At 60.0% G+C, this 23,730-nt stretch overlaps 10 protein-coding genes across 10 annotated transcripts; 5 read left to right on the forward strand and 5 right to left on the reverse strand.

Moving 5' to 3' along the window:
- Nucleotides 1-229: 229 nt before the first annotated feature.
- On the forward strand, nt 230-4,979 carry BDZ90DRAFT_234027 (putative Leptomycin B resistance protein pmd1). The gene has a single exon (XM_025506865.1). The coding sequence runs from the start codon at nt 495-497 to the stop codon at nt 4,755-4,757; it is 4,263 nt and encodes a 1,420-aa protein (XP_025360196.1). The 5' UTR covers nt 230-494; the 3' UTR covers nt 4,758-4,979.
- On the reverse strand, nt 4,911-6,024 carry BDZ90DRAFT_68863 (hypothetical protein). Its single transcript, XM_025509779.1, has one exon. The coding sequence runs from the start codon at nt 5,787-5,789 to the stop codon at nt 5,115-5,117; it is 675 nt and encodes a 224-aa protein (XP_025360197.1). The 5' UTR covers nt 5,790-6,024; the 3' UTR covers nt 4,911-5,114.
- Nucleotides 6,025-6,061: 37 nt separating this feature from the next.
- BDZ90DRAFT_234029 (hypothetical protein) lies at nt 6,062-7,656 on the reverse strand. Its single transcript, XM_025506866.1, has 2 exons — nt 7,187-7,656; nt 6,062-7,088 (listed from the first exon to the last, which is right to left on the reverse strand). The coding sequence occupies exons 1-2, from the start codon at nt 7,613-7,615 to the stop codon at nt 6,201-6,203; spliced, it is 1,317 nt and encodes a 438-aa protein (XP_025360198.1). The 5' UTR covers nt 7,616-7,656; the 3' UTR covers nt 6,062-6,200.
- A 225-nt stretch (nt 7,657-7,881) lies between these two features.
- On the forward strand, nt 7,882-9,322 carry BDZ90DRAFT_262234 (hypothetical protein; the record flags this gene model as incomplete). Its single annotated transcript, XM_025508464.1, has 4 exons — nt 7,882-8,171; nt 8,247-8,305; nt 8,378-8,884; nt 8,955-9,322. 4 exons carry the CDS (start codon nt 7,882-7,884, stop codon nt 9,320-9,322), a joined length of 1,224 nt encoding a protein of 407 aa, XP_025360199.1.
- On the forward strand, nt 8,893-12,254 carry BDZ90DRAFT_68948 (hypothetical protein). Its single transcript, XM_025509780.1, has one exon. The coding sequence runs from the start codon at nt 9,335-9,337 to the stop codon at nt 12,191-12,193; it is 2,859 nt and encodes a 952-aa protein (XP_025360200.1). The 5' UTR covers nt 8,893-9,334; the 3' UTR covers nt 12,194-12,254.
- Nucleotides 11,975-14,390, reverse strand: BDZ90DRAFT_265486 (hypothetical protein). Its single transcript, XM_025508668.1, has 3 exons — nt 13,823-14,390; nt 13,464-13,744; nt 11,975-13,405 (listed from the first exon to the last, which is right to left on the reverse strand). Exons 1-3 carry the CDS (start codon nt 14,186-14,188, stop codon nt 12,316-12,318), a joined length of 1,737 nt encoding a protein of 578 aa, XP_025360201.1. The 5' UTR covers nt 14,189-14,390; the 3' UTR covers nt 11,975-12,315.
- Nucleotides 14,391-14,562: 172 nt separating this feature from the next.
- On the forward strand, nt 14,563-15,692 carry BDZ90DRAFT_234032 (hypothetical protein). Its single transcript, XM_025506867.1, has 2 exons — nt 14,563-15,207; nt 15,268-15,692. Exons 1-2 carry the CDS (start codon nt 14,584-14,586, stop codon nt 15,625-15,627), a joined length of 984 nt encoding a protein of 327 aa, XP_025360202.1. The 5' UTR covers nt 14,563-14,583; the 3' UTR covers nt 15,628-15,692.
- BDZ90DRAFT_234033 (Arabinanase/levansucrase/invertase) lies at nt 15,540-17,613 on the reverse strand. Its single transcript, XM_025506868.1, has 3 exons — nt 16,801-17,613; nt 16,668-16,731; nt 15,540-16,593 (listed from the first exon to the last, which is right to left on the reverse strand). The coding sequence occupies exons 1-3, from the start codon at nt 17,140-17,142 to the stop codon at nt 15,746-15,748; spliced, it is 1,254 nt and encodes a 417-aa protein (XP_025360203.1). The 5' UTR covers nt 17,143-17,613; the 3' UTR covers nt 15,540-15,745.
- A 1,172-nt stretch (nt 17,614-18,785) lies between these two features.
- BDZ90DRAFT_69083 (hypothetical protein) lies at nt 18,786-22,193 on the forward strand. Its single transcript, XM_025509781.1, has 2 exons — nt 18,786-19,409; nt 19,493-22,193. The coding sequence occupies exons 1-2, from the start codon at nt 18,846-18,848 to the stop codon at nt 22,043-22,045; spliced, it is 3,117 nt and encodes a 1,038-aa protein (XP_025360204.1). The 5' UTR covers nt 18,786-18,845; the 3' UTR covers nt 22,046-22,193.
- Nucleotides 22,032-23,595, reverse strand: BDZ90DRAFT_281415 (Metallo-dependent phosphatase). Its single transcript, XM_025509358.1, has 2 exons — nt 22,422-23,595; nt 22,032-22,327 (listed from the first exon to the last, which is right to left on the reverse strand). Exons 1-2 carry the CDS (start codon nt 23,571-23,573, stop codon nt 22,154-22,156), a joined length of 1,326 nt encoding a protein of 441 aa, XP_025360205.1. The 5' UTR covers nt 23,574-23,595; the 3' UTR covers nt 22,032-22,153.
- Nucleotides 23,596-23,730: the final 135 nt, after the last annotated feature.

Below are 23,730 nucleotides of genomic sequence, written 5' to 3' on the forward strand. Positions count from 1 at the left end.
CAGCGGGAGAAGGTTGAGGCGTTTCCGTGGCATGAGAATGGAAGGGAGGTAGTGGTGGTGCATGATGCTCTGGTTCCTGGTGCTGCAATGAGGAGTGAACCCAATCTTGCCTTGACTCAGCCCTGACTGAGCTTGCTCTTCGCAAGGCGGCTAGTCAATGGTCCGCTCAGTGTCGTTGGACCGATCCGAAAAGGAGGCCCCTGGTGCGCCGCATCTCTCCTTCGCTCACTCATCGCTCAGTTCCGCGCTTCCCTCCCTGGTCCCGCCTGTCTGACACGATCTGGAGACGAGTGCAAGCCAAAAGGCCACGCAGGGTCGCATTTTGGTCCGCTCGCTCTGGTCAAATAATCGACAGGCAGCAAAGGCAGCTTCTTGACTCTTGCTCCTACTGACAACACCACCATCATCCTCTTGTTCTTTCCTTCCTCTTCGCCACCTACTCGTTAGACACAAGACAGTCGCAAGCGTTCGCTCGTCTCTGAGCTGCAACCGCGATGTCGTCGTCGTCACCATCATCATCATCACATCCTCCCGCGCCGCCGGCTCAGGATGGCCTGCAGCCTGTCTCAGTCTCTGATCGTCCGCAGGAGCCCCTCGTCGAGGAGGCGGCAGGTGCAGTAGATGCTCAGCAGTCTCCAAAGCAAGCCGGTGCCTCCGTCGAGACAGCGGCGCTGGGCGCAGCTTTGATGGCAGGAGGGACGGGCGCTGTTGGCGTAGGAGGCGTTGAATCGAGGGATGCTGTTGGCGCAGCAAGTGCTCCACAACCTCACGCCACAGCATCGAATGGCAGCGCGGCCGGTGTCACAGCCACCACATCTTCCTCCGCAGCCTCGTCATCGGACGCTTCGCACCCACAAAAGACGTCCAACGATCCAGCTTCGTCCGACTCGAAACACGACTCGTCAGAAGGAAGCAGCGATGAGGACTCGGAGGAGTCTGACAGCGAGAAGGTCTATCGAGCTACCCTCTACGATCTCTTCTTCCGCTTTGCCACGCCCTTTGATCTCGCCTTCAATGCCGTCGGAATCGTTACCGCCATCGCAGCTGGCGCAGCCCAGCCCTTGATGACCATCGTCTTTGGTAACCTTACTTCGTCTTTCCTGCAGTATTCCTACTCGCTCAACCAGCCGCCAGCCGTTCAGGAGGCTGCGAGGCAGACGCTCAAGGATGCCGTTGCCAAAGATGCCCTCTTGCTCCTTTACATTGGTATCGCCACCTTCGGCGCCACCTACATCTACTCGGCCGCATTCGTGTACACGGGCGAGGAGGTGACGAGGCGATTCAGAGAGACGTTCTTGGCCTCGACATTGCGTCAGGATATCGCTTACTTCGACAAGGAGGGCGCAGGATCCATCACCACACGCCTCCAGAGTGACACGCACCTCATCCAGGAGGGCATCAGCGACAAGATCCCAATGTCCGTCATGTTCATCGCCACCTTCTGCACGGGTTTCATCGTCGCCTACATCAAGTCGTGGAAGCTCGCGCTCGCCATGACCTCGATTGTGCCCTGCATCATCGTCGCTGGAGCGGTCATGAACGTCTTTGTCACGCGCTTCCACCAACTCGAGCTCGAGTACGTGGCGCATGGTGGCTCGCTGGCTGAGGAGGCTCTGAGTACCGTCCGAACGGCAAAGGCGTTTGGCGCCGAGTCTCGTCTTGTTGACCTCTATGACGAGTCGAATCGCCTTACCACTCGACAGGGAGTCAAGAAGGCACTCATGCAAGGCATTGGGCTGGGCGTCTTCTTTTTCATCATCTACTCGGGATATGCACTCGCCTTCTACTTTGGATCCAAGCTCATCGCCAGCGGTGAGATTGCGCCCGGCGTCGTCATCAACGTCATCTTTTCCATCCTCATTGGAGCATTCAGTATGGCCATGCTTGCGCCCAACTTGCAGGCTTTGTCTTTCGCCTTTGCCTCGGCGGGCAAGATCATCGCCACGATTGACCGAGTGCCCTCCATTGACTCGGCCTCGCCTGACGGCCTCAAGCCGGATACTTGCGAGGGTAACATCGAGCTGCGCAATGTCGACTTCCGCTACCCTGCGCGTAAGAACATCCAGATCCTCTTCAACTTCTGCCTCTCCGTGCCAAAGGGCAAAACGACTGCCTTGGTGGGCGCGAGTGGCTCGGGAAAGTCCACCATCGTCTCGCTGGTCGAACGCTTCTACGATCCGGAGGCAGGCCAGGTCTTCCTTGACGGGCACGACCTCCGCGACCTCAACGTCACCTGGCTGCGCTCTCAGATCTCTCTTGTCAGCCAAGAGCCCACGCTCTTTGCCTGCTCGATCCGCGACAACATTCTGCACGGCCTGATCAACCGTGGCCACGCTACTGGGCTCGATGACGAGAAGCGCCAAGAGCTCGTCGTTGAAGCGGCCAAGGTGGCCAATGCGCACGGCTTCATCCAGCAGCTACCCAAGGGCTACGACACTCTCGTCGGCGAGCGTGGTTTCCTGTTGAGTGGCGGGCAGAAGCAGCGTATCGCAATCGCTCGGGCAATTATTGGCAACCCCAAGATCCTCCTCCTCGACGAGGCCACAAGCGCTCTTGACACTCAGAGCGAGGCTATCGTGCAGGACGCTCTCAACAATGCCGCTCAGGGTCGCACCACGATCACAATCGCGCATCGCCTCTCTACGATCCGCGACGCAGACAACATCGTCGTGATGGGCAAGGGAGAGATTCTCGAACAAGGCTCGCACAGCGAGCTTCTCGCCGCCAATGGAGCGTATGCTGGCTTGGTCGATGCACAAAAGATCTCTGCAAATGAGGAGGCCAGCAACCTCTACAACGATGATGGTCAGATCGATGAGCAAGAGGTAGCCAAGGAGGCCAAGGCCGAGATGCCTGCTGGACTGGACCGCACATTCAGCAAGAAGAGCATTGCCTCCGTCGTGCTGGGTCGCAAGGCTGACGAGGAGGCAGGGCGCAAGGAGCACAAGATGGGCACACTCTACTGTCTCTACCGCCTGCTCCTCATCAATCGTCGCTACGCTTTGACACTCTACCTGCCCGCCGTCCTCTGCTCCGTTGCCAGCGGTGCAGTGTACCCTGCCTTTGCCATTCTTATGGGCACGGCCCTTCAGGACTACTCGGTCTGCGCCAGCCCGGACAAGATGGAGTGCCCTCAACCGCAGCGTGGGGAGATGCGTCACAACTCGGATCGGAATGCTCTCTTCATGTTCATCATCGCCATCCTGGCGTCAATGGCCATCGTCTTCCAGACAGGATCCCTCATGCTGGCTGCGTCAATCCTCATGGAGAAGCTCCGCAAGATGACGCTACGCGCCTACCTCCGAGCAGACTGCGCGTTCTTCGACCAGGACGGTGTCTCCAGCGGCACTCTCACCAATGCGCTAGCGGACAACGCGCAGAAGATCAACGGCCTCGTCGGCGTCACGTTGGGAACTGTACTGCAGTCTATTTCGACGCTCATCGTTGGCTTCATCATCGCGCTTGCGTATGGCTGGAAGCTCGCGCTGGTCTGCATCGCCTGCACGCCTCTGACGCTTTCTGCAGGCTTTGTGCGCCTCAAGCTCGTGGTGCTCAAGGACGCCAAGATCAAAAAGGCGCACGAGGGATCAGCGCAGCGCGCTTGCGAGGCTGCTGCGGCTATCCGGACGGTGCAGAGCCTGACGCGCGAGGTCGACTGTCTGGATATCTACAAGAGGGAGCTCGTCGAGCCAGGCAAAGTCACACATCGTGCTGCCTTCCTCTCAAACATCCTCTTTGCCCTCAGCCAGGCCTTCTCGTTCGGCGTCATCGCCCTTGGCTTCTGGTACGGCTCCACGCTGCTGCTAAACAACGAGTACGACTCCGGCCAGTTCTTCACGATCCTCACCGCCGTCGTCTTCGGGTCAATCCAGGCGGGCAACGTCTTTAACTTTGTGCCCGACGTGTCCAACTTTCAGAATGCGGCGAACGACACGCTCAAGATGCTGGACAGCCAGCCGGAGATTGACACTGAGAGCGACGAGGGCTTGAAGCTTCAGGAGATGGAGGGGAACATCCGATTCGAAGGAGTCCACTTCCGCTACCCTACGCGTCGCAGCGTACGGGTGCTGCAGGGCTTGTCGCTCGACATCAAGGCGGGAACCTACGTTGCACTGGTCGGACCCTCTGGCTGCGGCAAGTCGACTACAATCCAGCTCATCGAACGCTTCTATGACGTGCAAGGAGGCTCGATCAAGATCGACGGGCATGACGTGCGCGACCTTCATCTCAAGACGCTGCGTAAGCATGTTGCGCTAGTCTCTCAGGAGCCCACCCTCTACGATGGGACAATCGCGTGGAATTTGTCACTTGGAGCTTTCGAAGACGCGAACAAGGTGACGCTCGAGGACATGCGCAGGGCGTGTCGCCAGGCCAACATCTTGCAATTCGTCGAGTCTCTCCCCGATGAGTTCGAGACGAATGTTGGTGGGAAGGGCACGCAGCTCTCCGGTGGGCAAAAGCAACGTCTCGCCATTGCTCGCGCCTTGATTCGCGACCCCAAGATCCTTTTGCTAGACGAAGCCACCTCTGCTCTCGACTCGACTTCGGAGAAGGTCGTCCAACAGGCTCTTGACTCAGCCGCACGAGGTAGGACGACGATTGCGATCGCGCACCGCTTGAGCACCATCTCGAAGGCGGACAAGATCTTCTGCTTCAAGGATGGCCAGGTGGGAGAGATGGGAACGCATGCGGCTCTGATGGCCATGAATGGGCTGTATGCTGACTTGGTCAGGATGCAGGATCTGCAAGCGCACTAGTTGTCAGCGCTAGGAGTAGGTGCGAGAGACAGATGGAATCGCACAGCAGCTCGAAATGTAGGGGAAAGCACAGCATGACGGCGTCACTTTTGTTCATATCCCTTCTTTGGTTTACGTACACCCACACACAGTCAGAACGACAGAATCTATGCATATCCAATTACCACTTTCACGGAAAAGTGATTGATTATAGGGCGCTTTCGATCTAGTAGACGCCGGGGATGATGCGGTAAGGTACTCTGAGCGAGCGAAGGAGTGGGTCAGCTCAGAGCGCCACGGTGACACCTCTCGCTCACTCACTTTCTGATGTACGACTTGTATGCCTCACCAAGCTCGCGAGTCATCATCTTCTCTTCGTCATCTATGCGGCGATTGAGCAGAAGCTGCCAGGTCGAGCGCAGCATCAGCGAATGTAATGAATTTCCGAGCATTATCAGCGCGGCTCACCGTGCAAGCCACCTGATGAAACGCCAGTCCGGCCAGCATATTCATTGTGCCCCATGAGCGCAACGAGTAGCTCGGATTAGCCGCCAGAAAGGATAGAGCCGTGCCGTAGAAGCCAACAATGAGGGCCGTGTAAGACGGGTGTCGCGCGTAGGCGTATGGCCCAGTATCGACGACCTTCTGTCCCCGTTGCACGGCGAGATCGAATGTGAACCATTTGCCCAACTCGCGATAGCATGCAAGTCTACCGATACCGCCTATGGTGGTGAGCACATTTCCCACCGCGAACAAGGCCCGCCAGAGGGTGACGTCTCCTGGTACATCGTCCCACCCTTGACCACTCAGTAGCACCTTGGAGCACCAGGCACCTGCGAGGACGAAGGCTAGTTGGACCGGACGATGGATTGAGGTGAGGCCGAGTGAGGACACGAGATCACCCCCAGCCCCGCCACTACCGCTGCTGTCCTTCATCGCTCCAGCCCTGTCCTCAGCCGAAGCAGCGAATGGTGGGTCGATGGCGCGTACGATGTAGTAAGTGGAGAGGATGAGGAGGGCCACATCCGGTAGGAACGTCGTAGCTGTGGACATGACTGGCCGATCGCGCTAGCTTGGACTGATGCTTGCGCTCTTGTTGGGCGGGGAAGGGGGAAGAGCCGATCTGATCATGGGAATGGTAATGGCAAGAAAGATGAGGAATGAGCGCGAGGCTTTGTCACGCTCGTGTGAAGGAGCGAGCGTCGACCCCGCTCGTCCGACAATTGAGCCGCTGCACTTGGGCACGGGCCGCCGCAATTGAGACGATCGGTCGCAAGGCCGAGGGAGTGAAATCAGAGCGGAAGGCGGCGGCATTGCTTCTTGCCATTCGATCCCTCACTACGTCCTGGATACTATAGCATTCATATATCGATGATTGGGTCATCATCTCTCCTGGAGCTCTCCTCAGCTTTCTATGTATATTCGAGACATAGAACGCGATACGGTCCAAACGCAAGCTTCTGACTACCCCACTCTCCTCCCGTCTCCACCGCTTGATCTCGGCGATGAGCTCTCCATCGCCACTATCGCCCGCAACATCTCGCTCGCTTCTCGATATCTCACAAGTGAAAGCGACAGGCTGTGTAGCTCCACCGAAACGGCCGAGGCTGCCTGGCGAACCGTCTCGACCTGTCTTTGAGCTTCCTTCTTGTCGCTCGGGGAAGAGAGGTTCAGGTGCTCCGCAGCCCAGCCTGAGCGATCGTCATCGTCTTGCGCGAGCTCGAGGAGGCGAGTCCCCTTGACGAAGCTCTGCAGCCTCCTCAACGTGCGCGAAGTGGCTTCATGAACTCGTGCGCCACTTGCGATAGGCGGCATCCCCTCATCCTGTGCGCAGAGCTCCTCGTCGTCCTTCTGCGCCGCCGCAAAACATTGTGAGAAGTAGGTTGGGAGTAGATGTTGCCACAGGAGTAGCCGTAATGATGGCGAAGAGGTCGAAGCGGATTGCTGATCCAGGCGCAGCAAGAGGTCGAAGGATCGGACCGTGTTGGCTGGCAGGGACTGGCCAAGCGCTTCAAGGTGTGGGACAACGTCGCATGAGCCATGGGTAAGCAGGACGACCAGCCGTTCCGCTACGTGAGGGTTGTGCGTTGCTATGAGGACCGTCCTCTCCGGCATGAGACCTTGCAGTGCCATTGACGATGAGATCTGGGCCAATGCGTCGAGAGTGGCTCGGGACTGTGCAAGCGTGAGGACCCGCTCTGCCGCGGCAGTGAGGTGTTTGTCCAATGTGGGTGCCGTAGAGGGAATCGTCGCAGCATGTATGTCCCTGTCCCAGTCCAGCTGCGTGTCAGAAGGGAGCTGCAAGTAACGCAGCGCAGACGCTTTGAGCAGATTGCCGAGAGGCCTGCCTTGCTGCCAATGGGGACAAGAGGAGTGGGTCGACATCCGTTCAGCTTCCAGCGCTCCGTGTATGCTGGTGGTAGCCGGTCCTCGCGCTTTTTGCTACTCACATCGCCTAGGAGGAGAGCCAGTCCCTCATCGAGGTTCTCGTAACGGGTGCCTTGCGTCTCTTGCAATCGGGTGCGAACCTCCTCAAGCGCTGCTCGAAAGGGCTGCGCGTCCGACTTGGCATGTGCATTGAGGTAGGACAGCTGTAGGACGATGCCGCAGAGCAGGACGGCAACGAGCGATGATGTGAGTTGTTCTTCTGTCTCTTTGACATGGCCGCACAGCTCATCGCATGCCCCTTCCAACGCCGTCAGGAAGACGTCGAGTCGAGCGTAGAATGCGTCTGCCCCCTCTGAGAGAGGGTGGACATGGCGCAAGGTTTCAAGTGGTGCTTGAAGCGTGAAGTTTGGACAGCTTGATAGAAGGGAATTCCACCATTCTGGTTGAGCAGCTGTTCTTGAGGCTGGAGTAGCCTGCTTTGCGCCTTGCATACATCGAGTAGGTGCCAAAGTTGGAAGAGAGAAAGTCAAAGTGGAGCGGAGCGCACGGACGGACGGATGGACGAACGTCGGTGGACAGAAAATCCGGCTCAACTTGGGCCTCGACTGGCTCGTCTCGTCTCGTCTCGTCTCGTCTCCACGTCTGAGACTCGAGCAGAGTTGGACTCGTTGGACTTTCGCGTCGTCCGACTCGCTGCGCGTTCTCCCTCATCCTTCTTCCTCCTCGTCCCCTACAACACGATACAACGCGACGCAAGATGGCCTGGACAGCCGTCCTCTCCCCATTATCATGGTTCCGCCGACCAGCGAAAACAGATTACGAGGAGGTCCTGGCCGATCTGGCTGCAGAGATTGAGGTGACCCAGACGAACCTGGTGCAGATACGGGCCAGGACACGGAGAGCCTCGTTGATTCTGCCATTTTGGGCTAGTCTCATTTGGCTTATATGGACGGTTGGGTGCTACTGGCTCGGGCTGTTGACGGGGGAGGAGGCGATGGGGAAAGATGCATGGCTTGTTTGGTGGCCGATTGTCGCTACGCCGATACTGTGAGTGCGAGTGGCCAGACGATCGTTGATCAAGGAGAGGATGATGCTGATACCCGCAACCGCTCGCGCTGGCAGTGTCTTCTTCGCGCGAAGAATCGTCAAATGGTGGTACAGAAGAGTTGGCGCAGCAGAAGGTGGGCAGCCCGGCGTGCAGGCTCGCTCGCACCTCGTAGTCTTGGCGCTCACATCCTGCCTCACACTCGCAGACAAACACCTCAAGGAACTCCATCGGCAACGCAGAGAGAAGGTGGAAGAAATCAAGCGTGCAACACGATACGATCACCTGAGAAAGCTGCTCGAGAAGTACGACGACGAGGGCAAGGCGGCAGGACGAGGGCAGCAGACCGGCAAACAGACCGCTCAACAGAAGCCAGCGCAGCAGACAGCGGGTCAGCAGCAGCAACCGCGACCCCCACAAGGATCTCAGGCGATGCCCATGACCCCAGGAAGAGGCACGATGCCGCCCATGGCAGCAGGCGGTCAGCCGCCGCTACCCTCAGGCATGCGAGGTGCGGCTCCCCCACAGCAATTCGTGCGCCCACCGCCTCCGGCAGCACCAGTACAGCGCACCTGGCTGGATCGTGTGGCCGATGCAGTCCTGGGCGCAGATGCAGGGAGCTCCACGTTGGGCCCGGAGCAGAAGTACGCCCTTATCTGCTCGCAGTGCAAGCGACACAATGGGCTGGCGACGAGGGATGAGTTTGATGAGATTCGTGAGTAGCGAGCGGCGCGGTGCTTGCTTTGAGATAGAGCTGATCAGGGTCCCTTCCCTCGCATACGCAGAGTATATCTGCCCACACTGCGGTTCCTTCGAATCACGGCGTCCCTCCTCCACGCCCATCTCGGGCTCTCCCTTCCGGCCACAAAGAGCCATCGCAACACCTCAGATGACACAGAGCAAGGGAGGCAGCAGCTCCCTAGCCGCGCCGCAGAGGAGGACGAATGATCTTGGAGACGTCAGCACAGACTCGCCGCCGCCTGCCTCTCCTCTTGCAGGAGGGGGCCACTCAGACGAGGAAGCGGAGGCAGAGCGAGAAGTGGTGGAGGGCAAGGCTGGAGAGGAGGATTTGGCGGAGGGTCAACAGAGGTCAAGGGGGTTGAGCAAAAGGGTGACAAGGAGTAGCTCAGGGCAGGGAATGGAGGTGGATTGAATTTGACGAGGGATGGCAGTGAAGACATCCCAAAAGCGCGAAGCGTGTCGCGTGCTGCACGGGCCCGCACTCAACGGCCGCGGCTTGACTTTTTCGATGGAGCGGGAGAGGCCACTCAGTCGAAGCTTGCCTCGCTTTCCGCTTGCCTCGCTCCGCATCATCTTGTCTCTTCTCATCAGCCATCAGCTTCGCACAATGAGGGGCAGCACTGCGGGCAGAGTCGCCTGGGTGATCCGCTGTGAGGCCGTCGCTGGCCCTTCAGCAGCTTCATCATCGCGCCTGTCGCAGCCTCTGCCGCGAAGATGTCCGCCACCTTCGTATATGCAGCATCGAGCCACGTCCTCCTCTTCTTCTTCCTCATCACGACAAGAAACGGGCAGCGGCAATGTCCAAGACCCGTCCTCTTCATCGTCCACATCAGCACCATCAATGCCTCATCGTCTCTACGAAAACTCTCGCGCTTTCGAAGGACCCCGCCGTGCCTCCAAGTCGCTCCGTCTCTTCGGTCGTCGCACCCTTCGAGCAGCCGATCCTTCCACCTCGCCCACTACCTCTTCCAGCTCATCATCTAGATCCAGGCTCGGAGACTCGGGGCAGGCAGACGATGTGCTCCTCTTCTCTCGGCTGAGTCGCCGCGAATCGCAGCTTATAGGGCAACGTGAGCCAGATGAGCATTTGCGCTTCCTCTACACTGAGCTGCGCAAGGCGGCCGATGAGGGGCGAGTTGACAAGTGCTTGGAGCTCTGCAGAACAGTCGCTGTTCGGGTGACGGAAATGAGGAGGGCGATGACGGCCTTACCCTTTCACTGTATACTCAAAGCAATGGTCAATTCAGCGGACGTCGACACTGCCCGCAGGGTGATGGAGGATATGCAAGAGTGTGGGGTGGAGCCGAGTGTTACTACTTGGAATCTTTTCTTGGTCATCGCCGTCAGAGCGACAGACGATGAGGCTGTTCAGGAGGCATTGAGAGGGATCAGGGAGCTCCCCGACGCCGAGGACTCAGCTGCTGTCTCCTCCTCGTCATCCAGCCGCGGCCCCGCCATCTCATACGACGCCAAGACGGGCTCCCTCCTCCTCCCGACACGCAACTACAACGCAACCACTTATGGCATCCTATTCAATCACTATCGCAAGTCCAAGGACCTCGAGTCTGCCTTGCTCCTCCTCGCAGCTCTTCGTCGCTCCGCGCCCACCTCGTCCGACGGCAATTTAGACAGCACAGCCTCCACGCGCGAGGCGATCTCATCTCTGCTCCTCCCTTCAACAGCACAAAAGCTCCTCGCCCTCTGCATCGAGACCCGCGAGCTTGGGCTGGCACTCGACCTCGCCGTCTGGCTGTCGGACGAGGTGGGAGGGGGTGAGAGGCTGGTCCCACCGAGAGAATGGATGAGCATAGCGGCGGAGAGTGCTCATCGAGCCTTCCTACCAGGACTCAAGGAAGGGCTGAGGAGAGCGATGAGCTCTCTCCCCTATGCGCCGGATGAAGGTTTCGTCACCTCTGCACTCAACATGGCAGCGAGTAGGGGAGAGGTTGATCTGTGTCATGAGATCCTCGGCCTTTATCTCGCCGCCCTCCCACCAGGAGCGCTGCATGGCAGTAGCGCAGATGGTGGCGCTGGACAAACAGCGGTGCGTGGTCAACTGCGACACCTTCATCGAGCCCATATTGACGCTCTTGTGGACGCCTATTCCCACGCTGGGCGCTTCGACGAAGCTCTGCGCCTGCTAGCAGCCATGCGGCATCACTGGCAGCTAAGCAGCGTGGACGACGTTACGGCTGCGGCGCTCGAGTTTCGAGCGGCAAAGGACAGAGAGAGCTTGGTGGAGGCGAGCGATGCTTGGAGGAGGGTGTTGCATTTCGAAGGCCAGAGGCAGGAGATACCTGCGGAGTACAGGGAGAAGGAGGCTCCTGCTGAACCTGCGGAAGCTCCTCACACGGCCTCAAGAAAGAGCACCTCTTACCCCACGGCGCCGAATACTATGGCAGCCACTCTCGCTCGCGACAATGTCGTGGCCCTCGCTGCGTCGGGTCGCCTACCTCTCTCGCAAGGGGACGAGCACGCTCAACAGCCACACGGCGACACAATCGGCCTCAACGCCTTGTTGCGTGCAGCAGCCAAGCTCGGTGAGACGGACATAGCCCTGCGACTCTGGGAGGACGCCAAACGCTACAACGGCGAGCTAGCCAGGCGGACCAGCCAGCCTGGGCAGTCGCGTGAGGAGCAGCAGCAAGCAGCCCCGCACCCGCACTCGATCCAGCCGACCATTGACACCTTCAACGCGCTCCTCTGGTCGTGTCAGACGCGCGTGCCCGCTCCTAGCTTGAAGCTGGCCCTCAGCGTATACGCCGAGCTGCTCCAGTGGACGGACGAGCAGGCTCAGCGCGCTGCGGCGGGCGGATCAAAGGAGCAGGCGTCGAAGCGTACCCGCTCCCGCGGAACAGCCGCCGCCGCTGCCGGCGGTCCCCAGCGGCTTCGTCCCAACCCCCTCACCTTCGAGCACCTCATCTCCATCTGCATGCACCCCTCTTCCGCTACGACCGCAACCGCTTTGAGGCGCAACGTGGATGCTGCCTTTGCGTGGCTGGAGGAATGCAAGGGGCGCAGACTCAAGCCTACCAAGGCTTCTTATGAGCGATTGGTCTGGGGCGTGAGGGATGAGGAGCAGGATGTGGTTCGATCTGTGGAAGGGCAGGAGAAGAAGGAGGGGAGGGGAAAGAGGGTGGCCAGAGAACAGAGAAAGGCGCGATGGGAGCAGGTGCTGCATGAGATGGAGTTTGAGGCTGGGTATGAGATTGGGGGAGCTTTGAGGGAGTTTTTGGAGAGGAGGGAGAGAAGGGATCGATGGATCGAGAGGACTCAGAGCTAGCCGGCGGGCGGGTAAGGTGATGTGAATAAGCAATGCAGTATGATAATCGCCGCGATGTCAGCGTGAGCAGGCCACGTCTTCCTTCCCACGTCCTCCCTTTTCTTTCCTTTTCCGCTTCTGACTCAGGTCAGCGCGCCGAGCAATGCCCCCAGTCCAGTCACCCAAGCGCCACGATACAGGGCCTCTACCCCTTCCTCGTCGACCAGCTTGTCTAGGCAGTCTCTGAAGCCGTTGTAGGGTTGAACGACGTCCGTGTCGGCTGCCCCTGTCGGTCCCGCCTGTGAGTACGAGGAGGTTGAGACGGGTCGCAATGCGATCACCGGCTCAGGTGGCTCAAGCGCTGATGAGTAGGGAGCTTGTGCTGGCTGAGGATATGGCTGATCGCCACCGTCCACGAAGGGTTGGCGCGATGCCTGCGGCTGAGTTTGCTGTGGTGTTGAAGACTGAGGGGTTGAGCTGCCGTTGGCCTTCACTCCCTCTGCCCCATTCGCCCCGCCTGTCAGAGGGTCCTTTGCTGTCGCTGCGTCGTCATCGTCCTCCTCATCCGCCGCTGCCTCCTCATCAATGGCAAAGCTAGGTCGGCTCGGTGTGGGCGCTTCCTGCGCTGCGTTCTCGCCGTTGCCGTTGGCTTGTGCAGGCTCCGAGGGCAAGGGCTTGTCCGCCGGCGGTCCATCTTTGAATGCATTGCTTCCTCCGCCACCGTTGCGACCCACCGAGGCTTGATGGCTGTATGAAGCCGGCCCATCTTGCGTTGCAAGCCTCGAGTAGGTCGCACCTCCTGCACTCGACGAGTAGCCCCTCCTTCCCTCCTGCTCCTGCTGCATCGCCCCGGCTCCCTGAGTTGCAAGCCGAATAGTCACCACCTCCATCGGGCTCAAGGCCACAACGCTGAACAGACACCAAGCCAAGAACACCACGAGCCCGAGCGGGTCGACGGCCTTCATGCTGCTGTTCGGGCCGGAGTAGTCAGTCTGATCCGGTGAAGCGGGTTCAGCTTCTGCTAGGCCGCCCAAGGAGGGAACGAGCAGGTGGCGAAGAAGGCGCGTGAGGAGACCGACCCAGCCAATGTGAATAAATGTTGCGGGGAGGAGACCAGGGATGAGGTAGAGGGTCCAGGGACGTGCGAGCTCGGAGGGGGTCAGAAGGGATTGCAGGGCATGACGCAGGGCCGAGGGGCCACCGAAGGGGAGGACGGTGGGGTGAACGATTGCCCTGAAGCGGGAAGCAGGGTCAGCACACAGCAATTGATGTGGAGCGCGCCTCTACTCACCTGTACGTGAGCACATTCAATGGCAGCGAGACGATCGCCACGAAGGTCATAAAGGCCAGGTTGCCGAAGAAGCCGAAGTGCCCAGGAGCGGTAGGCGCAGCCTTGTACCCTCCGCCCGCTCCGGCAGTGGAGTGGCCATCGACGTCGAAGAGGGTCGAGGTGACGATGGCGAGGAGGAAGAGCTGGCAGCCCACTGGAATCGAGCCTTTGTAGACTCCCTGCCAGCCTTCGAGGCGCTTCGTGCGAAGAAGCATGGGAAGGATGCCGGAGACGACGGGACCCTGACGCGAGAGACGGAGCGGGACAGGCGGTCAGCGTGAGTGTCATATGCAGCATTGAGAGTTGCGCTGCGTACTCACAATCTTGGCGCCATGCTTCCCTTGCTTGAGGAAGTACGCGCTGATCTTCCTCGTCGTAGCTCCATCATCGTTGCCCTCGCTTGCTGACAATCCTGGTCCGTTTGCTCCACTCCCAGCACCAGCTCCGTCTTCCAGCACATTGTCGAGTGAGACAGCCTTGGGCAGATAGTTGGCTCTCAGTCTGACAAGCGCCCCGGTAAAGGGCTGCGACATCATGACGGAGATGGAGATGGACAAGCCGATGATCAGGGATGCGAAGGCGAGGGTGAGGATGTAGTAGGAGAGAAAGTAGAGGAGGACCAAGGATACAAAGCCGCCCACTGCTAGTAGCAGGGGCTGCAGGTATGGGGGTGATTGCGCAGGCATGTTGGCGGTCAGGCGGAGAAGAGGATGAGGATGGACGACGAGTTAGGCTATATGCTTGCGTGGCAGGGCAGTGCTAGCAAAGAGTATGGGCCAAGGCGTAGATGGGTACGCGAGACGCCTTGATGGATAGCGATGGGGCAAAGGCGCTGCTCAATTGGAAGCAGATAAGTTAGAGTAGTGGAGACGATGAGGATAGGAAGGATAGATAGATCGATAGCGGCCCCTCTCTGGCTCCTCCGCGTCAGCCCCGCCCCGACTGAGCGCGGCGACATCGAGATCGACTCGAAAGGCGTTGGCTTGTGCGCGACGCCAAAGGGCGCGCCAAAGGGCGAGCTTTCTTTTGTTTTCCTGTTCCACAAAGTCGTCGCTCTCAAGTCCACACCCAATCGCTCACCATGGATCCCCTAGAAAAGTCCATTCTAGATGGCACCGCCTTTCGAGGCCCTCGTACCCCGTCACCAACTCGATCCGCCTCTACTGCATCACCCACTCCTTCTGCGTCGCCCTCCTCCTCTCGCTCCCCTTCCCCTGTCTCCATGCCTGCAGGAGCACCCCAACGCACCTCAGGCCCACAGACTGGGCCAAAGGGAGTCAAGGCAGATCGAGATCATGCGAGGGAGCTCGAGAGGGATGGTAGGAGAGAGGCAAGGAGAGCCAGGGATGCGGAGCTGAGCAAGAGGGCGATGCTTGCAGGCGATTGGAGGGAGCAGGAGAGGCTGCAGAAGTCGGAGGACAGGAGAAGGAGGGATCAAGTTCGCGTGGGCAGCAGAGAGGAGCAAGAACGAGATGGATCAGACCTCGACAGCGACGACTTGGACGAGGACGCCGAAGCCGTCTCAGCCTTTCGTCGAGCGAGGATACTCGAGCTGCAAGGAGGGCAAGGCACCTCGGCGTCATCGTCACAGCGAGCGGCGACGGCCACGTACGGCCAGCTTCTCGAAGTAGACGGAGACGAGTATGCCAGTCAAATCGACGATGTGCCGATAGGCACGTCAGTCGTGGTCCACATCTATTCACATGTAAGTTTGCGCGCCTGTCGCGGTTGGCAACCCACCTCTCACACTCCCTCTCCTATGTAGCTCTCCCCAACCTGCCACACCCTCTGTTCCTCCCTCTCCTCCCTCGCGCAACTTCACCCGGCCACCAAGTTTCTGCAAGTCCCAGCCTGGCAAATAGGATTCGGCCTCTCGTCTTCCTCGGCCGCTCGCCTCTCAGACGACGACGAAGAAGAAGAGAGCGAAGCCACGCTGCATCGTCGCGCAGAAGCAATAGAGCAAGAAGCTGCCGCTGTCACGCCCACGATCTTGATCTACAGGGACGGGCAGCTCGTGGCGAATCTGGTCAGGGTGGATCTCATTCCGAGAGAGGAGGGTGGGGTGGGCAATGGGGCAGAAGAGGAGGTTGTGTTGAGGTGTTTGAGATTGCACGGGGCGGTCTGAGCTACGAGCGCTACATGAGAGGAAAACGGCGCGTAATGGATTGTCTGTGCGGTGGCTGCTGCAGGTATGCATGATGTCGTGTGTACAAGAGAGGATATGTACCCCTCTGCGTCGCCTCTTACTTGCCGACGACACTTGGCCAACCACCCTCAAAGTCGAGGTAGTACATCCCCAGCCTAGCATAAGCATTCGCATCGCTCTTTTGAGAGTAGTGAAATACCATTACGTCCCTCCCTGATACCGGATCACGATACACCGACTGGCCCCCTGGGGCGTACGTGGCTCCTGGAGAGCTGCTCAGGACGAGCGACCCGCCACCTTCTGCCATATCTTTGCCTTGCTTGTCGAGATAGGGGCCAGTGACACTCTTTGAACGACCTACGAGCACCTTGTACTCTGTCGTGTCATCCGCGGGAAGGTGCGCGAGGTCGAAACCGCAGCACTGACCCTGCGACACGAAGAGGTAGTAGTAGCCTTCTGCATCCTGCTGCTTGGACTCGTAGACGTATGAGCCCTCCACTGGGTTGCCGTTGGCGTAGCCAGCTGCAACCAGTGTGCCCGGCAGATTGTCTGGCGATACGCTCGCGTCTCCTCCACTGCCTTGCGTCATCTTTGCGATGTACACACCGCCGAAGTAGGAGCCGTAGGAGAGATGGCCCCCATCCGGCGTGAGGGCAGGGTCCAGCGCGTTGTAGTCTGTCCTGTCCGAGCTGAAGAAGAGGGCGCCTTTGTCTTGGAACGAGCCCGGCTCGCCCGTACTGCTCACCGCGAGGGCGATGGCTGACGAGCGCGTCCCGAAGGCGCTCACGCAGTAGAAGACTTGGTAGACTTGTGCGGCGCTGTTGTAGAAGAGAGATGGGGCCCAAGGGGAGGCGACGCCTGGGTTGGGAATGTTGGGCGTGGCAGAGAGGCAGTTACCGTTGCGCGTGTATGGGCCAGTGAGGTTGGAGGAAGAGTAGTAGACGACTGGCGCGCATCGCGGTGGAAGAAAGAGTGTTAGCTTGGGGCTCGGCATGGAAGGAGAGAAGGAGCAGGCGCACGCTTGTCGTCGGTGCCCGCCACGATGTATTGCTTGAGCTTGGCGTCGTAGATGATGGTAGGGTCCTGCGCGTGAGAGAAGCCGCGAGGTCAGCAGCTGCCCAGCAGGCCTCACATCGTCACACACGGGCTCACCCTCAGGTACACCTCACCGATGTCGAGCATCTGAGGATAGGTCGGCACCTTGTGGCCCGAAGGGCTCGAGCTCGAGTTCTTGTGCGACGAGTGAGTCGATGAATTGTAGTGGCTCTGGGCGTGCTTGACGCTAGCTGCCTTGATGGCGGCCAAGGAGGGCGGCTGGTCGCCGATGGCCTGGATGACAGCTTGCGCAGCTGCGGGCGAGTTGGACTTGCGCCCAGAGGCATACTGAGCGAGGCCGGCCGCAGAGGGGACACGGCGATGCAGCTTGCCTGCGGAGGCGGACAGGGCTAGGATGAGGGGAAGGAGCGCCCAGCGCCCGATGTTGGCTGTGACCATGTTGTGCTTGCGAGAGATGGGTGAGGGGGAATGTCTATGCCGCGGACAAGGGCCTTTTTACGCAACGGTGTGCAGGGAGTGCGGATGAAGAAGGGTCCGCAGGTCCTAATAGAAGGCAATCACGAGCCGTGTGGGATGAAGCGTGGGTGGGAATGAATGTCTGGTTGGAGATGCAAGAGGAGATGAAGAGGGGGGAGAATCGACCGCCAGCGGTGACTCGAGGATGTCTAGATGAAGGGAAGACGGGGGATGGTACGGAGCAGAGGGAAGGTTGCAGGGAGTTGCTCAAAGCTGAGCTTGCTTCTTTGCCTTGCCCTGGCGGTCGAGCCTCACCTTGGCAGCCCCTTTGTACGCGTGACGCCCGGCGCTGTTTCATTGTTCTTCATCTCGCGCCCATTTCAGTAGAGTGAGCTCATCTGGGCGGGTCTTAGTGGCTGACAATGAATTGAGAAGGCTAAGATTGAGATGTCGCGAGGGTCAAGGCAAGAGTCTATCCTTGGACGGCGGATACAAGCTCGCTTCACACTTGGGCACGTCTGTTGCAGGCGGGCAAGACGAGCGAGCGGTCAGACCGGCAGGCAAACAGGCAGCCAACGAAGTCTTGGCTGAGTAGCTCGTATTGGCATTGACGAGCATCGTGGCCAGCATTGGTTGATTTCACGTTGGACTGACTACACCTTAGCAGCGGGAAGCGCGAGGATGGCAATGAGTAGGGGGGCAAACCCGGCGTCATGCTCGCTGGACCCTGCATGTCGGCCCAGTAAGCCGGCGGTACGATACGGCTTCTCAGGTCTCCGTCTTCCATCTCTCCGCCGCTACGATCCTACTGATAGAGCGACGACGAGCGGTCGAGACGAGAGCGGAGAGAGGGATCATTCACTCTGACTCGGGTCTCTGAGTTATGAGCTAGCAAGCTCTACGCCTGGGTATACTGGCCGCCTGGTTAGCGTCAATGAGCGGCCTGCTAAGGTTGCCTCTCGGAATGCTCTAGTGGTGGGCTAGGGTGGCGCCGTTTGATGGCTCTGCTGTTGCTCTGCCGGCGAGGCATCGCTGGGCGGTATGAATGTTGGGATCGGAACCTCTCAACCAGACGATCACAGCTACAGGATGGTGATGTCCTGAGAGGGAGGTGGGATTACGGTGAGCCAACTGCCAGCTAGTCACTACTGGGCACTCGCCGCACTCGTCGTGCTCACCTGAAGCTTCTGCGCCTTCTTGTACTTGACAAAGCTCGGATTGCCGTCAAAGTCGAGGCGAACGAGGTGGCCATAGTTCGAGCCAGTGGAGGAAGTGGACAGGCGTCGCCTGTTGTCCTTGCCCTCCGGCGGCGAGGCCAGAGGCAGGCCAACGACGTTGACAAGGAACGAGCGGACGGAGCTGGTCATGATTGAGACACGAGGGAGACAGATGTTGGTGGGTGCGGGAGAGTGGTGGTCGTCTACTTGTATTCTCCGAGCACGCAAGCTTACGGCCTCAGCTGATGCTAATGCTCAGCTTAGGACCAGCGGCAAGCGGTATCGTCGAGCCGCTTGCGCCCGGCCGCCCGCCCGCATGTCCGTCCCTCGTAATGTCGTGCGTGACTCGCCACGTGGTGGTGCGGACTGGAGCTACTTCCGACGCCTCACGTCTCGCGCGAAATTGCTCGTCGTCCGTTTCCACCTCGCACCTCACTTGCTCCTCCTCCTCCTCCTGTCGCAGGCAGGATGGAGCGGGATCCGGCCGCTGAGGCTACCATTGCGGCTGTGGCTGCTGCTGCCGCTGCTGCGTCGGATCAAGCGCGTGATCAGGCGCAAATTCAGGCAGAGGACCAGCACGTCTCGGGGGAACACCACCTCGAAGAGGATGGACAGCATCCACTCGAGCATATGCATTCCGACGAGGGTCAGCATAACGGGGAAGACGAAGCTGTGGACGCCAATGCCATTCCTGAGGAGCACGATGCGACTGCCGACACGGATGCTCATCACTACCAACAGCAAACTGAAGAGGCCGCCCAGCAGGCTGTCGCTGCTGCAGCCGCTGCTCAAGCCGCTCAACGTGAGAGAGAGGGGCGCGAGGAGGAGGGACGCGAGGGGGAGGAGCATGCGCACGATCATGATGGCATGACATCGACGGCTGAGGGGGAGATTGTGCTTGGAGACTCTGGCTCGCCATCCGGCGACTCGCATCATCGCAGCAAAGTCCGCTCTGCCGGTGCTTCCGCGGCCAATGCGGCGAAGCGGCGCAAGATCAATACGTGTCTGGAGTGCAAGTCGAGAAAAGTCAAGGTGAGCGGGCGAGCGGCGAGCCGCCAGAGATAAGGGACTTGGCTTCTTTGCTTGCTGACCGCTTCCTCTTCTCGCGCTTGCAGTGCGACAAAGTCAGACCACTCTGCGGGCCCTGCCGCAAGCACGGTTTGACGGAAGGATGCACATGGGCCATCGAGGTCGCAGACCCTAGCAATGGCGGTCAGGACGCAGGCTGGGCCGCTACTGAGCTGACTGCCGCAGCCAACGACGCCAACGCCGCATCATCATCGTCGCATCCAAATGGTGGATGGGCTTCGCCGGCAGCAGCAGCTCTCGCCAACCAATTTGCAGCGTCCGCAGCTGTCCAAGCTGCAGCTGCCTCTGCGTCAGCCTCCGCATCAGCATCTGGATCTTCAGCCGCAGCACGAGGGGACAGGGGGCCACAAGAAGACGGCAGTTCTTCCACGACGACCGATCAGCATCACGGCCACTTTGCAACTGCCTTTGCCGATCCCAACGGGGCAGCTTCTCACCTCGAGTCTCTCCTCAGCGACAGAGGGCAATTCGCCGCGTGGGGTCAGCAGTTTGCTGCTGCATCTGAGCATGAGCGCGGGACAGCCGCCGACGCATTGGCATTGATCGCTCAGCAACAGGCGTCTTCGTCGTCGCATCACACGAGTGCGCAGCGTGGTGGCCGCTTCCCCTTCTCTATGCGCGCAGAAACGGCTCGCGACGCTATGTCGCTTCTCCCCTCGGACGCCGATGTCGACTGGCTCCTCGACGAGGTTCTTGACGCCCAATTCGCAGCGGCAGCGACTTTCTACGCTAGCCATCGGTTGGTCAGGCTCCAGCTTGCCAAGTTGAGGGAGACTGAGCAAGCGCAAGTGGACGTCTCTTTTCTCGCCCTCCTCTTTTACCTCCTCGTCCTCGCTGCGGATGTGGCTCACCCAAACGACCTTGCATCGCGGGGCATCGTCGAGCGAGAGGACAGCGTACCAGGGCTCGTCGAAGCTTGGCATGCGGCAGGAGAGGCGTGTCTATCGGCTGCAGACGCGGCGGGATCAGCCAACCTCAACTGCGTCATGGCCCTCACTGCCGCGCGTCACTTCTACACTTGCCAAGGTCGACTGACGCAGGCTGCCACGACGCTGTGCGTAGCAATACGACTCGCCCAAGCGATGGGATTGCACAGGCTGGGCTCTGCGGCTCAGGATCAGGCGCGGTGGACGCGGGCGTCCCGCAAGGGAGCAAGAGCGTCGCGAGCGGAGGATGTTGTCAGAGCGACGTTTGACCATTCGACTCTTCATCTTGCGGGAGAAGCGGGAGACTCTTTCCACGGAATCGCCGGCCTACCTCGACGCTCTCATCTTATCCGAGAGGCGAGCCGAAGGCTGTGGTACCACCTAGTCGCACAGGACTGGCTCACTTCGTCAGAGCGTGGGATACCGTCGCAGATACCAGAGGGATCGTGGAGTACAGCATTGCCGCTCAAGGTGGACGAGGAGAGCTTGGCAGAAGGCGATGGCGGGGCTCTTCCAACAGAGAAGGAGCTTGACAGCGAGCCGACCGATGCCGCTGGCGTGTTGTATCTGTGGTGGATTGCGGAGGCGAGCGAGGCGCGATCAGAGCGAGACGGCCTGCGATCAGAGCCAGGAGGCCTGCGATCAGAGCGACCCGGCTCTTCTTCGCCACCTCCTTCGCCAGACGTTCGCATTGGCACTCGGCTGCATTCACTCCTCGACGAATTGCCCATCTACCTGCGGCTCGACGGCGAGTCGGAGCACAACCCTGTGGTAAGAGAGCAAGAGAGTGCTCGGCCCTACCTGGCAGCACTTCGCTTCGTCGTCCTGACCACGATACACCATCGGCTGCTGAGGCTACATCGGCGGTGTCTCGCGGCGCGAGGCACGCAGGGCGAGGTCGAGGGCGAGGAGGGCGAGCAGTCTCAACAAACGAGGAGCACAAGAGCATCGGTCGACGCAGCCAGAATGATCATCTTCATCCGCCAATCCATTACGCAGCGGGATCATCAGCCTACAGGATCCAGCGGCACGGCGTCGTCCAGCAGCGCAGGAGCAGCTGGCGGTGGATTCGAGAAGTTCTGGTTGTACCGCCACCTCATCTTCGACGCCGCGCTTGCACTTGCTGTCCATCTCTTGCGTCTCACCACAGCGACGAAGCAGGATGGACACGTGGAGGGCAGTCTCAACAACAGCGAGGAGGAGCGCGCCAGACTACGAGACGAGATCAGCGTAGCTGTCAGCATGCTGGCGTACGATCCGCATGCACTTAGCGGGCATGGAGGAGCGGCAGCGGCGGCGGCGGCGGCGGCGTCGTCGCCGAATGGCAATGCTGGAAGCGGGGCAGCGCAGGGCGATCCGTTTGCACGCGCGAGGCAGATTGTCGCCCGGGTGCTCGCTAGCGGAGCGAAGGAGGAGGGGCATGACAGGGCGGGCGGCGAAGAGTTGGAGACTCTGTATGCGGAGGTTGGTGACGTCGACGCCGCTGCGGCGCAAGAGGAGCAGGAGGATGGCGCGACAGATCTCAGCCTTGCCGCGTCGCTGGGGAGGCTCATCGCCGAGGCGCAGGGTAAGGGGACGGTGGAGGACGAAGCGAGAGACAAGGACCTTCTGTGGACCGTTCTCAGCCTACACGCACGGCCGGGCTTCGTGTAGGCATGCGCGCGATGTCGGCGTGCCGCAGGCGATGTTGTAGATTGGTATATACCACGACAATAAGATTAGCAACTCGAGAGATGACATGAGGCAGTGCCCACCGCCACCTCAGCTGCGCGACACGAGCTTCGTCCACTTGTCCGTCAGCTCGGTCGCATATCGCTTCTCCCCAGAGAGGAAGCGCACGTGCGTGCCTACCCCCTTGTCTATGTTATCGCGGTCGAAGGTGAAGACGCGGGCACCTTGGGCCCACCACGTCTCGTCGTACCCGCCGAAGCCGGACTGCAAGGGAGCGATCAGGAAAGGCAGAGGCGCGAGCCATCAAGGAAGGCAGAGTCAACGTCACGGTCCTGCGCGGAGATGACGTCGCACTCACATGCTTTGCGAAGCAGACGGGTACGATCTGCTCGCCATTTTGCGCTCTGAGTTGGCTGGGACTGCACCAGTCGTTGCCATGCTCATGACCGGATACGATGGCATGCAGCCTGCTACCCTTGGCAGTGGGCCCGTCTTTGCCCAGGAAAGCGTCCAGGTAGACGCGGTCCTGGCGCTTGTAATTGGTATACTCTCCACCTTGTCCCCCAAATCCCACGTCGGCATTCAAGCCGGGGTACGTCGTCCTGTTGACCACTGTGAAGTTGCCCTCATTCTCGGAGGTGATACCGCCCACGTGACTGGGACCGTACGGTTTGTCAGTCTGCGCCTGCGCGAAAGCGTGAGCGGGAATGTGCGTGAAGACGATGGACGGGGGGAGTGGTTCACCCCACGCGTGAGTGAGCTTGCGCGTCTCGGCTTCGATCCAGGGTCCAACGGTAGGATGCACCCAATCCTCTATGTCGCCCTGCGTCCCATTCCCGTAGGGCGAGTTGGCAATCGTCGTCTTTCCCCCTCGCGAGTCGAAGAACCAGAGGATCAACTCAGGGCGCGACCCGCGAGGTGAGGAGGCGTTGGCGTGGATGGGGACCCAGTAGTTGTCGGTTCCTACGTCGCCACCGCCTACGCCTGGTGGGGCTTGGCGCGTATAAGAGAGCGGGCCGGCTACGGCGTGCTCGTATTGCGAGATGGACAAGTGCGTGGAGTACTTGTCGTTGCCATGGTTGCCCTTTGTCGAGCTCAGCGGTATTCCCGCCTCGGCGATGGGCTCCAGGATCTGCGTGACTGCTCGACTGACGTTGAGCTCGCTGTGTGCGAACTCGCCGCTGACGAAGTCGCCGAGGTGGACAACGTAGTCTGGGCCCTCGTCGCGGATGTAGGTGCGCACCGCGCGTTGGCTCATGGCGTTGACTCGGGCGATGTCCTCGGGCTTGGAGGAGCCGTTGCCATCGAGGAGGTGAGTGTCGGTGACGACGATGATCTTGAAGCGCTGGGAGGGGTTGAAGTGCACGAGGGGCTGCGTGGGGTACGGGTCCGCGGGGAGTGAGCTGCTCAAGACGGTCTGCGGGGCGTGCGAGGCGTGCGAGGCGAGCGCAGCGAGCGTAGCTGTGCACCCGCAGATGAGCGTTGCGACGCTGGTGAGTGCGAGTAACATAGCGAGATGGCCAGATGTCCAGGATGGCGATGGTTTCGTGCGAACCTCGAGACCTCTCGCAGAGAAGGCCACGTTCATCAAAAGCACTCCATTGCCGCATGTCGCGCACGGGCCCCGCGATTTTCGGACACGCGACTTGCGTGAGCAAGCGGACGGA

This window comes from Jaminaea rosea (genome assembly GCF_003144245.1).
Source record: "Jaminaea rosea strain MCA 5214 unplaced genomic scaffold BDZ90scaffold_14, whole genome shotgun sequence".
NCBI lineage: Eukaryota > Fungi > Basidiomycota > Exobasidiomycetes > Microstromatales > Jaminaea > Jaminaea rosea.

Bases quoted from the DNA above. Each gene is read 5' to 3' on its own strand.
- BDZ90DRAFT_234029 (XM_025506866.1), bottom strand. From the start codon at position 7,615: ATGCAAGGCGCAAAGCAGGCTACTCCAGCCTCAAGAACAGCTGCTCAA. The intron at 7,089-7,186 runs GTGAGTAGCAAA...CCCCATTGGCAG, and splicing joins TGGCTCTCCTCCTAGGCGAT to CAAGGCAGGCCTCTCGGCAA.
- BDZ90DRAFT_69083 (XM_025509781.1), top strand. From the start codon at position 18,846: ATGGAGCGGGATCCGGCCGCTGAGGCTACCATTGCGGCTGTGGCTGCT. The intron at 19,410-19,492 runs GTGAGCGGGCGA...TCGCGCTTGCAG, and splicing joins GCAAGTCGAGAAAAGTCAAG to TGCGACAAAGTCAGACCACT.
- BDZ90DRAFT_265486 (XM_025508668.1), bottom strand. From the start codon at position 14,188: ATGCCTGCGCAATCACCCCCATACCTGCAGCCCCTGCTACTAGCAGTG. The intron at 13,745-13,822 runs GTGAGTACGCAG...CTCTCGCGTCAG, and splicing joins GGAAGCATGGCGCCAAGATT to GGTCCCGTCGTCTCCGGCAT. The intron at 13,406-13,463 runs GTGAGTAGAGGC...TTCCCGCTTCAG, and splicing joins TTGAATGTGCTCACGTACAG to GGCAATCGTTCACCCCACCG.
- BDZ90DRAFT_234027 (XM_025506865.1), top strand. From the start codon at position 495: ATGTCGTCGTCGTCACCATCATCATCATCACATCCTCCCGCGCCGCCG.
- BDZ90DRAFT_281415 (XM_025509358.1), bottom strand. From the start codon at position 23,573: ATGTTACTCGCACTCACCAGCGTCGCAACGCTCATCTGCGGGTGCACA. The intron at 22,328-22,421 runs GTGAGTGCGACG...GCTCCCTTGCAG, and splicing joins CCGTCTGCTTCGCAAAGCAT to TCCGGCTTCGGCGGGTACGA.
- BDZ90DRAFT_68863 (XM_025509779.1), bottom strand. From the start codon at position 5,789: ATGTCCACAGCTACGACGTTCCTACCGGATGTGGCCCTCCTCATCCTC.
- BDZ90DRAFT_68948 (XM_025509780.1), top strand. From the start codon at position 9,335: ATGGCAGTGAAGACATCCCAAAAGCGCGAAGCGTGTCGCGTGCTGCAC.
- BDZ90DRAFT_234032 (XM_025506867.1), top strand. From the start codon at position 14,584: ATGGATCCCCTAGAAAAGTCCATTCTAGATGGCACCGCCTTTCGAGGC. The intron at 15,208-15,267 runs GTAAGTTTGCGC...TCTCCTATGTAG, and splicing joins TGGTCCACATCTATTCACAT to CTCTCCCCAACCTGCCACAC.
- BDZ90DRAFT_234033 (XM_025506868.1), bottom strand. From the start codon at position 17,142: ATGGTCACAGCCAACATCGGGCGCTGGGCGCTCCTTCCCCTCATCCTA. The intron at 16,732-16,800 runs GTGAGCCCGTGT...TCTCACGCGCAG, and splicing joins TCGGTGAGGTGTACCTGAGG to GACCCTACCATCATCTACGA. The intron at 16,594-16,667 runs GTGCGCCTGCTC...GATGCGCGCCAG, and splicing joins GGCGGGCACCGACGACAAGC to TCGTCTACTACTCTTCCTCC.